This window comes from Ischnura elegans, chromosome 1, assembly GCF_921293095.1.
Source record: "Ischnura elegans chromosome 1, ioIscEleg1.1, whole genome shotgun sequence".
NCBI classification, from domain to species: domain Eukaryota; kingdom Metazoa; phylum Arthropoda; class Insecta; order Odonata; family Coenagrionidae; genus Ischnura; species Ischnura elegans.
Window position 1 is genome coordinate 106,550,865 of NC_060246.1, and position 15,131 is coordinate 106,565,995.

The 15,131-nt window shown below is 42.4% G+C and overlaps 1 protein-coding gene across 1 annotated transcript in view; it reads right to left on the reverse strand.

Moving 5' to 3' along the window:
• The window catches only part of LOC124157835 (titin homolog), a 401,563-nt gene that overhangs the window by 320,357 nt on the left and 66,075 nt on the right, over nt 1-15,131 (reverse strand). The window contains exons 13-18 of the mRNA XM_046532910.1: nt 13,845-14,162; nt 4,528-13,421; nt 3,758-4,275; nt 2,323-3,253; nt 1,379-1,556; nt 609-1,187 (exon numbers count right to left, since the gene is read on the reverse strand). Coding sequence (XP_046388866.1) covers nt 609-1,187; nt 1,379-1,556; nt 2,323-3,253; nt 3,758-4,275; nt 4,528-13,421; nt 13,845-14,162 — 11,418 coding nt within the window. The remainder of the gene's footprint in view (nt 1-608; nt 1,188-1,378; nt 1,557-2,322; nt 3,254-3,757; nt 4,276-4,527; nt 13,422-13,844; nt 14,163-15,131) is intronic.

The following is a 15,131-nucleotide window of genomic DNA, read 5'->3' on the forward strand; positions in this document are numbered from 1 at the left end:
AACAGACATATTAGATTTTTATTCAGGTATATTTTTTCAGATAGATTCAACTAAAAATAAATAGTATCTTCCATATTGCAATAACAACTGCCACTCAACACGTAACTAGAAATGAAACAATAAACTGTGCATATCGGGAGCAGAATGGAATTATGCAATAGAGCAAGTCACATTAGGATCACAGCTGGACTGTGGCCTGAAAGTGCAACGGTTGACAGAAAAGTTCACCTTTAACGGAGATGTATAGTGAAGTTAATTTCAGTGTTGGCAAACAGGAAATGAATCACCACTTGCTCCTAGTTTACTAGCGAATAATTGACACAGAAATTTAAAACCAGAAATTTGACATCAATAAACATTGGCATAAGTTTTAGAGTGACTTATTTTCCAAAACTGAGGAAAGAAATTATTACCAAGCCTTAAAGTGGTGAACCGATGATTAAATATGAGCGCAGTATAAGTTTCCGTAAAAAACTATTTTCATATTTAAGTAAGAATTATTATGCAACCATTAATCCCCTAAAATAGCAAAAACGGAGTGCCATTCATGCGCACGAGGAGTGACGGCAAAGGTGGAGCACGGCCAGAGGATGGTGGATTGCACCTACCAGAATCAAAGATCACAGGGGTCCTATGGCGGCGTCTCATCTTGGGCGTCTCTATCCATCCCGGGTCATCCATTTCGTGTGTTGGCCACGGTCTCTCAAGGGAACTGTCACGCGGCGTGGGTTCCCACGGCGCGGCTGGAGGAATATAGCTCGAGGGCGAGGGGAACCTGTAACCGCTGCGTCCTCGGTGATCGTCGAAATCGGCGACTTTAACAGCGGCCCTGTAGAGGGGCGGCAGGGACCGCCGGCGAGCCTCGCTCTGCGCCATCATCTCTCGACGGAGCGAGTCGTGCTCCTCCATCCTGAATTCCTCCCGGGCGACCGCGGCTGCGACGGCCTCCGCCGTGGCTGCGATGTCCTCCTTCCTCCTCGGCGCCTTCTCCTTGCTAACCTCTTCGTCCGGAAGTTGGGAGTCGTAGATCTTCAGGTAAGACACGGTGACCATCTCGCCGTGTTCATTGCGGGCCACGCAGGCGTATTCCCCCTCGTCGGACAACTGAGCGTCGTTCACGGTCAGCGTCGCGATTCCACCGTCTTTTAACGAGGACTTGTACTTCCTCTTGGACTTTCCACTGGAACCTACAAGGGGTAAAAACCAGTCGATTTTTAATACAAACTATGACTAGGGTTGTTATCGAACCGTCCCATTACCCGTAGAAGTATTGTTGTGAAATACGAGTCGTTTCCCTAAGAAAACTTCAATTAATACCGAGAGTACTACTATTCAGTCACACTGCAACATTGCTTGAAACGTAATGTACTTATCTTACCCGTAGCCTTTATCATCGTTTCCATGGCTAGCAGTCTACCATCCTTCATCCAAGTCAGCTGGGGATCAGGGCTACCAACCACACTGCAAGTCAACTTCACTGATGAACCGGCAGCTTCAGTGTGATCCGTCAGGTGAGTTTCAAAACGTGGCTTTTTGCGATAGAGAACGTCAGCCCTCTGAAAAACAATAGCATGGATCAGAGTGAACGAAATAAAAATTGAGAACTAATTGTAAATACGTATGCCAAAAGCACTATCAAATCCACATAGCTTATTTCGAAAAAACTGAACCGGTTTCAACAATCCCGTGTGATTATCCAGAGATATATGAGACTTGACGCGAGGCTGTACCGAATAAAGCTGCATGGAGATGATATAATTTGATTTATTTATTTATTTATCGATGAGTAAGTTTCACCAGGTTCACTCGCAAACCATTTAACTGATAATCCTGAACCTAAACAACTTAAATTATAAGTGACTACGACATTTTAGAGTTAAAGTAAGGCTCATAGCGTCACTGCACAATAAAAAACTTGAATGAGGAATTATGCTCTTTTCCTCTCAATATCTATTTTGACTTGAAGAACGAAGGAAAATTCGATTAACAAAACAAAGACCAAAGTATAGCTACTGGAGTTTGTGTTACTTTAAATAGTGATTATATATTTGAATATGATTCAGGGAAAGTAGGCTTTACTAACAAATGGCAGAATTGTAAATAAAAATTCCACTCGAAAAAAGAAAGTATCTGTTATAACTCTTAAAAAATATGAGCTTAATGCTTTTAAGTTTTGCAATGAAGAGGGAGGAAAACAATATGTTTCATGGGTACAATGAAAGGTTCAATATAAGAAGTGTAACAAGCCGGATTAATTGGAAAAACGTTCCATTAATTAATTTCAAATTTGGAATACTTCAATAAAACAAAAGCAAAACTCACCTCAATTTTTTCTTCGGAGGGAGCCAGGACAGTGTCCCACACACTAGATTTGGAAGAAACTTTGGATGAGTACTGGAGTCCATCGACTTCAGTATGGGTACCCCCATTGGGCAAAGAAGATTCTGTTTCCTTTCCAGAATCTGCCTTGATGGTTTTCTCCTCGGCTACCTTCGCCGTTATTGTTTCCTTAGCCCCCTGATCAATCACATCGGTTCCTTTGCTCTTCCTTCTAGGCTTTTCTACTGACTCAGACCCGTTTGAGGCCTCTTCCGGAGATTCCTCCTTAGATCCTTTACGTTTCTTCACACCATTCTTCTTCACTTTCTTCTTCTCAATAATCTTGGAGGTTTCATCTTTCTTTTGCTCGCCCTCTGTCACTTCCATCTTTGCCTGTGCTTGTTCTGTTTCAGCCTTCTGATCATCTTTCTTTTTCTCAACCTTCGCGACCTTGCTCTTTTCCTCAGCTTCCACTTTCTCTTTGTCCACTTTAACCTTTCCTTCCTCCTCGGGCGCAACTTTATCCTTCGATTTCCGTCTCTTGACTTCTACACCTTCCTTATTCTTCTTTTCCTCCTGTTTTGCCTTATCGCCATTTTTATCCACCTTTTCCTTCCGCGACTTTTCTTCTTCCACCTTCTCCTTGGCTTCCTTTTCGTCCCGCTTCTTTTTCTCAACGACCATTTTATCTTTTTCTTCCTTCACTTTCTTATCTTCTTCCTCTTCTTTCTTCTTCTCCGCTTCCAATTTCTCAGACTCGGCCTTTTTCTTCTTCTCATCTTCCTCAACTTTCTTCTTCTCCGATTCCAATTTATCTTTCTTTTCTTTGTCTTCTTTCTTCTTCTTTGCTTCCAAATGTTCTTTCTCTTCCATTTCTTTTTTCTTTCTCTCCTCTTCCTGCTTCTCCTCCACTTCTAACTTTTCTTTCTTCTTCCTTTCCTCATTTTCTTTTTTCTTCTTATCAGCTTCCGATTTTTCTTTTTCCGCTTTTTCCTTCCTCTCCTTCTCTTCCTCCTCTTTCTTCTTCCTCTCAGCTTCCAATTTCTCTTTTTCTTCTTTTTCCTTCTTCACCCTTTCCTCTTCATCTTTTTTCTTCTTATCTGCTTCTAATTTTTCTTTGTCCGCCTTTTCTTTCTTCTTCTTCTCCTCTTCCTCTTCTTTCTTCTTCTTCTCTGCTTCCAATTTTTCCTTTTCCGCCTTTTCCTTTTTATTTCTCTCCTCTTCTTCTTCCTTCTTTTTCTTCTCTGCTTCCAATTTTTCTTTCTCCTCTTTTTCCTTCTTCTTCCTCTCCTCTTCCTCCTCTTTCTTCTTTTTCTCTGCCTCCAATTTTTCTTTCTCCTCTTTTTCCTTCTTCACCCTTTCCTCTTCATCTCTCTTCTTCTTCTCTGCGTCCAATTTTTCTTTTTCCGCCTTTTCTTTCTTCTTCCTTTCCTCTTCCTCCTCTTTCTTCTTTTTCTCTGCTTCCAATTTCTCTTTTTCCGCCTTTTCCTTCTTCTTTCTCTCCTCTTCTTCTTCCTTCTTTTTCTTCTCTGCCTCCAATTTTTCTTTTTCCTCTTTATCCTTCTTCACCCTTTCCTCCTCTTCTTTTTTCTTCTTTTCAGCTTCCAATTTTTCTTTTTCCGCTTTTTCCTTCTTCTTCCTCTCCTCTTCTTCCTGTTTCTCCTTCTTCTCTGCTTCTAATTTTTCTTTCTCCTCTTTATCCTTCTTCAACCTTTCCTCCTCTTCTTTTTTCTTCTTTGCAGCTTCCAATTTCTCTTTTTCCGCCTTTTCCTTCTTCTTCCTCTCCTCTTCCTCCTCTTTCTTCTTCTTCTCTGCTTCCAATTTTTCTTTCTCCTCTTTTTCCTTCTTCAACTTTTCCTCTTCAACTTTCTTCTTCTCAGCCTCCAATTTTTCTTTTTCCTTTATCTTTCTCTCCTCTTCTTCTTTTTTCTTCTTTTCAGCTTCCAATTTTTCCATTTCCTCTTTCTCCTTCTTTCTTCTCTCCTCTCCTTCTTTCTCCTCTTTTTCCTTCTTCAACCTTTCCTCTTCAACTTTCTTCTTCTCAGCCTCCAATTTTTCTTTTTCCTTTATCTTTCTCTCCTCTTCTTCTTTTTTCTTCTTCTCAGCCTCCAATTTTTCTTTTTCCTTTATCTTTCTCTCCTTTTCTTCTTTTTTCTTCTTTTCAGCTTCCAATTTTTCCATTTCCTCTTTCTCCTTCTTTCTTCTCACCTCTCCTTCTTTTTCCTCCTTTTCCTTTCTCTTTTTCTTCTCGTCCTCTATTTTCTGTCTCTCTGCTTCGTCTTTCTTCTTCTGTTCCACCTCTGCCTTTTCTTTCTCCTCTTTCTCTTTTTTCTTCATCTCATCTTCTTTTTGTCTCTTTTCAACCTCCAGCTTATCCTTTTCTTCTCTTTCTTTCTTCTTTCTTTCCTCTTCGACTATCTTTTTATCCGCTTCTATTTTCTCCTTTTCTTCTTTTTCCTTTTTCGCCCTACTTTCTTCCTCCTTCTTCTTCTTCTCCGCCTCAAGTCTCTCCTTGTCCTCTTTCTTCTTCTGCTCCGCTTCCAGTTTCTCTTTCTCCCCTTTTTCCTTTTTCTTTCTCTCGTCATCCAATTTCTTCTTTTCAGCATCTCCTTTCTCCTTCTCTTCCCTTTCCACTTTCTTTCTCTCCTCTTCATATTTAATCTTCTTTTCCGCTTCTAGTTTTTCTTTTTCCTTCTGCTTTTTCTCCTCATCCTCCTCCTTCCTTTCTCCCTCCTGCTTTCTCTTCTTCTCAGCCTCCAGTTTTTCATTTTCGTCTTTCTCATTCTTCTTTTTCTCATCTTCCTCTCTCTTCTTCTTCTTCTCATCTTCCTCCTTTGATTTCTTTTCTGCATCTAGTTTTTTCTTTTCGTCTTTTTCCTTCTTCATCTTATCTTCCTCATCTCTCTTCTTCCTCTCCAAATCTAGTTTTTCCTTTTCCAGTTTCTCTTTTTCCTTCCTCTCCTCCTCCTCCTTCCTCTTAATCTCAGCTTCTTGTTTTTCCTTTTCTTCTTTCTCCTTCGCTTTATTCTCCTCCACTTTTCTCATTGATTCTGCTTTCATTTTCTCTTCTGCTTCTATTCTGTCCTTTTCTTCTTTGGATTTCTTACTTTTTTCAGCCTCCTCGATTTTCTTTCTATCCTCTTCCTCTTTCTTCTTCTTTTCGGCTTCTGAAGTCTCTTTCTCCTTTTTCTCTTTCTCCTTTTCCACCTTCATTTCTACTTCTTTCTTTTCTTTCTCCTCCTTTTCCTTTCGTTCAGTCTCTTTCTTCTTCACCTCTTCATTTTCCTTTTTCTTTGTCTCTTCTGCCCTCTTATCCTGTTCTACCGTTTTCATTTTTTCTTCTATTTTCTTTTCTTTCTCTTCTTTTATTTGCTTTCCTTTCTCTTTTTCTTGATCAACCTCCTTTACTTTCTCTACTTTGATTTCCTTCTCCTTATCACCCCTTTTCTCTGACTTATCCACACTCTCAGAATCCTTGCGCTCACTCTCACCTTCTTTCTCCGCTAGCTCTAGTCTGCTTTTCACGGCTTCTATTGTGGCTTTGTTTACCCCTTCTGACAAGCTCGCTTCAGCGGAGGCAAGTGCCACTTCTTCCTTGACTCCTACTTTTTTAATTACCTTTTCAGAAGAACCTTCCGTTGATTCAAGAATACCTTTTCTTTTTTCTAGTTGTGAAACATCCTTTTCCACCGGTTCACCTAAAATTCCTGATTCTTTGGAGGGAGCAAGATCTTCAGCCAGGTCCTCCACAAGTTCTTCCAATTCATTGTCATCTTCATGAAGGGTAACATCCTCTTCATCTTCAAAATGTCCCCTGCCCTCAACCTTTTCTAGGCTCTCCACTTGTGACAGTGTATCAGCCGCGGACAAAAATTCTTGAATTTTACCCTTCACTGATGCAAAGCTTTGAAGTGAACCCTTCCTTACAACTGGTACAGCTTCAACACTATCCGCAGCAGAGAGAAACTCCAAGTCGTCCGTTTCTGAAGTTTCTGTGGAAGCGATGGTAGTGCTTTCAACCCTAGTCTCCGGCCCCGTTGTTTTCAAGGCCTTTATGAGCCCATCAGACTGAACTTCTTTGGGGACTGCAGACAATGCAGCCTCAGCGGGTGTTCCTATTGACTTAACTCCTTCTGAGCCATCATCCAGCAATTCTTGTACAATTCCAGCCTGAAGGGCCAGTCGTCTCTCCTCCACAGCAGCGACCGATAATTTACTCGAAACCTCTTTCAGCTCCGCAGTGGTTTTTTCTGCCAGAGATTGCTGTAAATCCTTAAGTCCAGCCTGCAATGCACAAGCTTCACTTGCTTCCGCCACTCCAAAGGATGGTTGATACGTCAAGGTTTCTGCTGACTTCAAGGTTGACAATTCAGAGAGGGAATCCAGTCCAGGCTCCAGCGGTACCTGCATCTCAGCTTCAGCCACACCCAAAAGGGACGCATTGGCCTCTTTCGCATGCATTGGAGCACTAGCTGCAGTGCCCTCTTTTTCATTAATTGTGAGTGCACCCGGTTCAAGTAAGACCTGCTGCTCAGCCACGGCTACACCTTTGTGCAATGACACAAGTTCAGGAGATAGAGATTCTACCTGAGAAACAAGAGTTTTATCTGAAAGAGTGCCCTCATCCGCTTCCAGGACTGACTGCTGCTCCATCAATGCCAATCCTTTTTCTGACGCTTCAACTACACCAGCTTTAGTCAGTAACTTACTAACGGATTCTTTTTCAGAAAGAGATTTAGTATCTTCAAGAGTAGCAGTGTCAATCACAGTTGCTACAGCCTTAGCAGTCTCTTCTTTCCCTTCAGCAAAACTCTTGAGTTTCGACACCAAGGGCTTTTCTGAAATACTTTCCGCGGCAGGTTCCATAACAACTTGCTGAAGAACCGATGCGACCTTCCTAGCTGATTCTTCTGCACTTTCAGCGACAGTTTTAAGATGAGAAACTGACTTTTTCTGCGAAAAGCTACCACAATCTGCTTCAAACACGGCTTCCTGACAAACCGTGGCTACCCCCTTAGCTGATTCTTCTAAATTCATAGCTACAGCTACAAGATGTGACAGCGATGGTCGTTCTGATATGGACGAAACATCACCCTCAACCACAGTATTCTGAAATACTGCGGCAACACTTTTAGCAGATTCTTCCACGCATTTTGCAAGAGCCTGGAGCTGTGTCACCGCGCTTTTTTCAGAAAGAGATATCACATCTGGACGAACTAATACCTGCTGAAGCACTAAAGCGACACCTTTTGCTGATTCTTCAACGCTATTTGCAAGTGCTTCTAGCTTAGGATGTGAATCTTCCGCCGGCAATATGCCCACTTCTTCCTCGTTAATAGCTTGATTCAGCACAGTAGCTACGCCTTTCGCAGATTCCTCTACACTTAGGGCCAAAGTGACTAGCTGTGATAGTTTAATCTTATCTGCAACACAAACATTCTCTGTCTCCATTACAATGTCTTCGAGGACTGAGGCAACTCCCTTAGCTGAATTTTTCACTCGCCTTGCGAGGGTATTTAGGCTAACACTTGGTACCTGCATCGCAATTTCTTCAATATTTGCTTCCTCAACAGGTGTCTGCATGGCAACAGCAACAGCTTTAGCGGACTCAGATGCCTTTTTGGCTATCCTCTCAAGGGTAGCAATTGATGTCTGAGACGATAAACTGTCCGAACTTACTTCCGAAACAGTTTGCTGAATCACGCTAGCTACTGACTTCGCAGACTCTTCCACGCTGTGAGCGACTTCAGTGAGTTTAGCAACGGATTCCTTATCTGCAGGAGAGGAAGAATCCGCTTCAAAGATCACCTGCTTAAGAACACTGGCGACATCTTTTGCTGATGCATCAACATTTTTCGCAATCACTTTAAGCCTAGAAACTGAATTATCGTCACAAAGTGTTAATGCACCGGGTTCAATTACAGCTTGGTTTAAAATGGTGGCAACTCCCTTTGCAGATTCGTCAATATTATTGGCGAGCGAGATCAAACGAGTTTTGATTTCATTTCCACAAAGCACTCCTCCTTCAGTTTGAAGAACGGTATGCGTCATCACCGTGGCGACTCCTTTAGCGGATTCTTCAACATTTTTAGCAAGCGCAATTAATTCCGCCATTGATCCAGAATCGGGCATCGAAGATCCTAACTCCACAACGGTTTCTTCCACTAAAGAAGCAACACCCTTAGCAGTTTCCTCCATTTTGATTGCAACAGTGTTTAATTTATCTACTTTGGAATCTTTTCTAGCAGATTTTTCCCCTATCTCAGTCACAGTCTCGTCGATTACGGTGGAGACAATCTTCGCTGTTTCACTAATGCTATTAGAAATTTCTTTGAGCACAGTAACAGAATTTACGTCGGTTAAGGTGCTCGCATCGGCCTCTAATACGGCTTGCTGAAGCACAGTAGCCACACATTTTGCTGATGTCTGAAGATTTTTCGCAACGCCGACGATTTTATCTATGCATTCTTCATTCCCAAGGAAAGACTCTTCTTTCTCCAAAGTCACTTTTTTCAGAACAGTGGCGGCCATTTTCGCAGAGTCATCGACATCGTGCGCTAAGCTTGTTAGTTGGGAAACGGATTCCTGCTCCGACATGGTTGACTCTTCACTCTCCATCACTGCCTGGTGAAGGATTGTGACAATATCTCTAGCTGTTCTGTCAACATTTTCTGCCAGCTTGACTAATTCACCCATAGGCTTTTCTGCAGAAAACTCTACAGCATGTGCTTCCCTGGATGCTGAATCAAGCACTGCCGCAACTGCCTTCGCTGACTCATCCACAGTTTTCGCCAAATTTATCAAATTACAAAGTGGACTCGCTTCAGGTATGCTTTGACCTCCTGCCTGTAACACTGTCTGCTCGAGTATGGTGGCGATTGATTTTCTGGTGTCTTCCAGTCTTTGCGTTGCATGTTCCACTTTAAAAATCGACATTTTTTCAGGTATTGCCTTTTCCTCTCCAGATAACTCCAACACAGAGGCTACTTTAACAGCCGATTCTTCGATGCTCTTCGCTATATTTTCCAACTTTAACACGGAATATCTCTTCAGAACCGAGCTCATGTCCGCAACATTTAGAGCTCCTGCAATTACTTCCGCCATGTGTTTCGAGGTTGTCTGTACCTCTTGAGCGACGGATACTAATTGAGAAATGAATGACTCCTTTGCGGGCTCCCTTTCAGAATCAATAACCGTGTGCTGCAACACAGTAGCTGCTTCTTTAGCAGACTGATTGACACTCGTGGCTAGAGCTTCAATTCTAGACATAGTTGTAATATCTGTCAAATTCATGGACTCCTCTTGAATGACGGTTTTTTCCAGCATGCTAGTCATTTTATTCGCAGAATCTTCTATTGTCTGAGCGAATTTCATTATGTGAGCCACTCCAATTTCATCCAAATTAGTTTCAAGGCTCCCTACCGATGCCGATTGTGCCATTAAACTTCTCGCACTATGAGCGCATTCAAGAATATCTTGTCCGACTGCAACCATCTGAGTTATGAAATGTCTCTCCTGAGGTGAATGGTCTTTCGCTTTCAAAGATGCATGTTGCAAAACTGCAGTCATGCACTTGGCAGATTTTTCAATTTTGTGAGACAAAGATTTGAGCTTTTCTGCTTTTTCCGGAGAAGGACCTGAGTCCCTGCCCGCCTCGGGTTTTTCGACAGTTGCAGATACTTTTGAAGAGGCCTCTTCCAAATCTTTCACAAGATTCTTCAATTTCAAAATACAGTATTTCTTCATGACTGAACTGACATCTGCTTCTGAAACCACCTCCTTGAGAGTATGTGCTACAGTGTCGACTGCTCCTTGCACACTACTGGCGACATCTGCCACATTTGCCGAACAATCTTGTCCTCGAGCTTCGATGGTAGCTTTCCTATACACGGCCACCAAATTTCTCGAAGATTCCTCCACAACCATTGCGTGTGCTTCCAAGTGAGCTAAAGTAGCCACATCTAAATCATCAGTGGACTCGTCCTCCAGAATCGACCGTTGAATAACAGAAGCTACACCTTTAGCAGATTCGTCGATTAGCTTCGCGATGGCAATAACTTCAGGAATTGCTACACAACTCTCAGATGCAGAAGAGTTCAATGACGATGAGAGGGCTTTAATGGATCCCGCCAACACATTAGAGGAATTTTCAACAGCAATTGCCTCTGGAATGAGCTTCGATGATATTTCAGCTACCTTCTTAAATTCCTCCTCCGCCTTTATTTCAGATTTTGCTGTGATTTTTTCCACTTCCGGGGTAGTAACGATTAACGGTTCTTTAGAAGAAGACAAATCAGCAGTCTCTGCAGACAAACCGAAATCGCCATCTTTTCCTTGCTTGATAGCTTTAGTCAATTCCTTAGATGCAGTCTTCATATTTTCAGCCATAGATTTAATGATTTGAGAAATATTCCCAGATGACTTCATAGCGAATGAAGTGTCTACGGGAATACCTTGTAGCAATTTTGCCAACCCCCTCAATGATTCCTGTCCATCTTTAGCCAGTTGTTGCAATGTACCTAGTGAAGTCTTTTTAGCGCTTAATTCCGCCAGAGGTTGTTCGCCAATCTGAAGCATTGATTGAGACTCTTCTACATTTTTAGCTAGTGAATTCAGCGTAGTAATAGTGGATGTACTATAGAGACCGGTAATATCTGATTCTTTGAGTGATTGTTGAAGAATAGATTCTAAGCCGTCCGCAGCGTTCAACAGACTCTGAGAAAGAGATTCAATTCTTTGAGTTGCATCACTATCGGGGATAATGAAAGATTTAGCTTCCATCAGTGCCAAGGGCAAAATTGTCGATACACTCTTCAATGAGTTTTCCATTCCCTTAACTAATCCCTCTACCTGAGAAATAGTTTCTATAACGGTGGGGGGTTTTACTTCATGCGTCTGTACTTCTTGCCGGTGTATTGTAGCATAAACTTTTTCAGACTCCATTAAGCCCTGTGCGAGAGTTTCCAAGCCAGTGAGTGAACTCTGATCAGATAATGTGTCTGCACCAGCATCAACCACATCAGCTTCTTGTGCAACTGCAAGTACCTTGGCAGACATCGTTTCTTTCATCTGTGCCTGTGTTTGCAGTTTTGACATGCCACTAACTTCCGAAAGAGATATACCTTCTTCGACCATGATTTGCTGTTCTAAAGTAGCTACCTCCCTCGGTGCTTCCTGGCCGGATACACCTTGAGTCTTGAGCTTTGAAATGGACTTGAGCTCGGACATCGATTCCAACCCACCTTCAAGTAGGGCCTGTTCTTCCATCACACCTATTCCTCGAGCGGACTCTTCTAATGAATGAGCACGGAATTCCAGCTGCGACATCGAAGTCCTGTCAGAAAGAGTGTCCCCACCTGCTTCTAATATGGCATGCTGCTCGGTGGTGGCGATTCCTCGAGCTGGAATTTCTTCCCCTTTTGCAAAGGTTTTCATAGGAGATATGGATGCCATCGTTGACATATCCTCTACATCAGCTTCCAGCGCAGCTTGTTGTTCCACCATTGCCACTCCTCTCTCGGTTTCCTTCAAGGACCGTGCCTGAGTTCTATTATCGGATGATAAGCTCCACTCCGCCATGGTTTCAGCTCCTGCCTCCATCACCTGCTGTTCTCCCCCAATAGCTACCATTTTCCGAGATTCTAGTAAGCTGTGAGCAACCGTCTTTGCACCAGAAATGCCCTCCGCTGCGGCCATAGACTCAACATTAGGTTCCAATATGGCTTGCTGCTCTGCAATTGCTACCCCAAGACCAGACACCTCCTCTTGACTGGCTAGCGTTTCGAGTTGCCACAGTGAGTCAGATTCGGAAATGGGTTCCGCGGACACGTCGACCTGCCCGTGTTCTTCCATTGCAGCTGCTCGAGCTCTTTGGGACTCGAAAGCAACTTGAGCTGCAGCTGCCTTCTTTGAAATGTGCGTCATTTCTGCCATTGACTTTCCTCTCTCCTCCAGCACAGCTTGCTGCTCAGCAACAGCCACTCCCATTTGGGAGACTAAACCAGCTTCGGCTTCCGCTTTTAAAAGGGAAACTCCATCTTTGTATGATCTTTCTGAAAATGCTTCCAACACATCCTGTTGCTCCAACACTGCAACTCCTCTTTGAGATACTAGTTCCTCTCTGGCCTGCTGTTGGGCCTCAGACAATCCCATCCTATAAGAACGCTCAGATATTCCCTCCAACATACCTTGCTGTTCAAGCGTTGCAACTCCTAATTGAGAAGTTACATAAGGTTCCGCCTTGGTTTTTAACATAGATAAGGGTTCCCTCTCAGATATACTCTGTAAACCACCCTCAAGAGCTAGCTGTTCCTCAACAGCCATGCCAACATGCGGCTCCACCGCGCGTTTCGCCTGAGTTTTTAAATCTTGTCTAGAACTTAGTTCGCTATAAGAAGTCGGATGATATGAAGCCTCCTCCTCAGCGCCCATTTTCTCTTGCAAAGGTGGTTTGACTCTTTTTCTTTTCGCAGATACGGAAGAGTCCACTTCCTCCAGGCTGGTTTCAAGATAAGAAGTCTTCTTTGCCTCTCCGATTTCTTCTAGTGCCTGAACTTGGAAAGCCATTTCATCCTTTCCCTTCCCGAAACTTCCGTGAGCACTCATGAAGGTGCCCTCGTCATCCTCTTCCATAGTGGACTCTTCGGCTGCCTTCAGGGAATCGGAGAGTTTTTTGGCGGCCGCCGCCATTCTTTCCTTTGTCATTTGGGACGCAGTGTGGAAGCTAGCATCGTCGGAACTCTTTGGCCGGGCCTCAGCTTCTTCTTCAGCTCCTGGTTTCCAGTACGGGACTGTTGGTGCGAGTGCCCTCTCCAAAAAGGCAGCGTCGAAGGGATCGCGGAAGGTGGGAGACGCAGGAGAGGCGGGAGACGTGGGGAGGGTCGAAGGAGATGCCAGCGTGCGCCCGGAAGAAGACAGCATCTCCTCCGCCATCGAAAACTCGTCCATATCAGCCTCCGTCTTCAGTTCTCCAACCACGTCCGTTGCTACGGTATCCTCTATTGGTCCCGGGACGTCTATGACTACAGCTTCCATGAGAATGTTGCCAGAGGCTGATGACTCCTTGACGAAACGCAAGGATGGCAACTCCACCACATTGTGCTCTGTGAGATTAAGAAAAATTAATGTCATCACTTGACTGGCGATTCAATTAATTATCATTAATCAGTGGTCTTCATTGAAATTAAAAATCGGACTGGAGTATGTAAGCAGACATTACTAAAAATCTTCATATACTGACATTAAGTAATATTTTTAAAACTTAAATTTTCTTGAGATGTTAATGTTTTATACAAAGTAAGATTTCAACATGCAAAATTTCTCAATAAAGGTGAAAATTGCTTCAAGCATACTGTTGCATCAATTGTTGCATAAAAACATGTCGAAGGCGTTATCATTTATCATTGACTATTACTATGTGAAGTCTGACGATTAATAAATGGATCGATGGCATATACCTAAAAATTATTCATCTCGCGAGGGAAAGAGAAAATTATAACTATCAATACACGCTTAAATTTACTTGCCGGAGACATGTTCTGAAAGCTCTTCAGCGAACATTTCCACAATTTGCAATGCCTCCTCCTCTGTGAGATCCGGAGTCTCATACAGAGATACAGAAACCTCCCTTCCGTCGAACGAGAAGCTGACTTCTGCTCGCCCGTCTTCCTCCGCCTCCTCCTCGTCGCCGATAGCCGTGGCCATGGAGGCAGATGGCTGCGAGTCGTGCATTTGAGACGTGCGCTCCTCGTGAATGGTCGAGAGGGAAGGATATCGTGCGATTCGAGGGCCTTCCGGAACTGGCTGTTGACCTGCCCCAACAGCACCTTTGACGGTGGCCCTCTCTGGGGGTTGAGAAACGATTTATGATGAATATCACGATAAAATGATTAAGAAATAATAAATAGAAATGTTAAAATGGTTTTTCAACATAATCCCACAGTGATTTCATATCTTCCACGAAATATTACGTAATGTTTTATGCGCTCCGCAGCATTTTAATTAATTATTTTATATGAATATAGAGGAAAACGACGGAATAAAATGCCCATATGATCCCACACTTTTACAAGTGAGTTCTAATCATAATTTTTTCCTCGGCAAAATAGACCTAAGAAAAGGTTATAGCAGCAGGAATTCTAGGAAAAAATGACCTCACTGAGTTCATTGGTGAACATAGTTTCACACCCATTTCTAAAGAAAAAGATTTCACATTTAAAAAAGCTGAAATATAACATAAACTCTATAAAAGTATCATACGAAAACTTGATAGTTATTTGCAACATATTTGATTATGGCATAAATTGTGGAACCGGGTCATGAAAAGAAACGAATTTGAAATCTTGTAGCAAAAATAGTATTCATGTCAAGGTAAAAATAACTTAAAATTCTTTAAATAAAGCTATTATGAAGAATTTAATTTCACATTTTAAAAAAACATTCATCGCTCAAAACACTTATAAAATAAATATAAAAATCGCTAAGCTCAGGCATATTTACTGAATTACAGTGAAATACATGTTTACAACTATAAATTTTTACTCGATCCATATTTCTTCGATCGGTGACTTTTGCATTTTGTTTTTGAGAATTATTTAACTTCATAAGAATGTAACCAGAGGACTTACAAACAATCAACTTTGAAATAAAACCAAACATTATTTCAGATGGATCCTTTTTCATCCATAAACGAAATAATTAAAACAAAAGCGATTATTTACATCTATAACTAGATATTTGCACGGTACGCACACACAAATAGGGAATTTAGCAATCCTAGTAACTAGAATACTCAAAAATGAAGGCTTTTAATT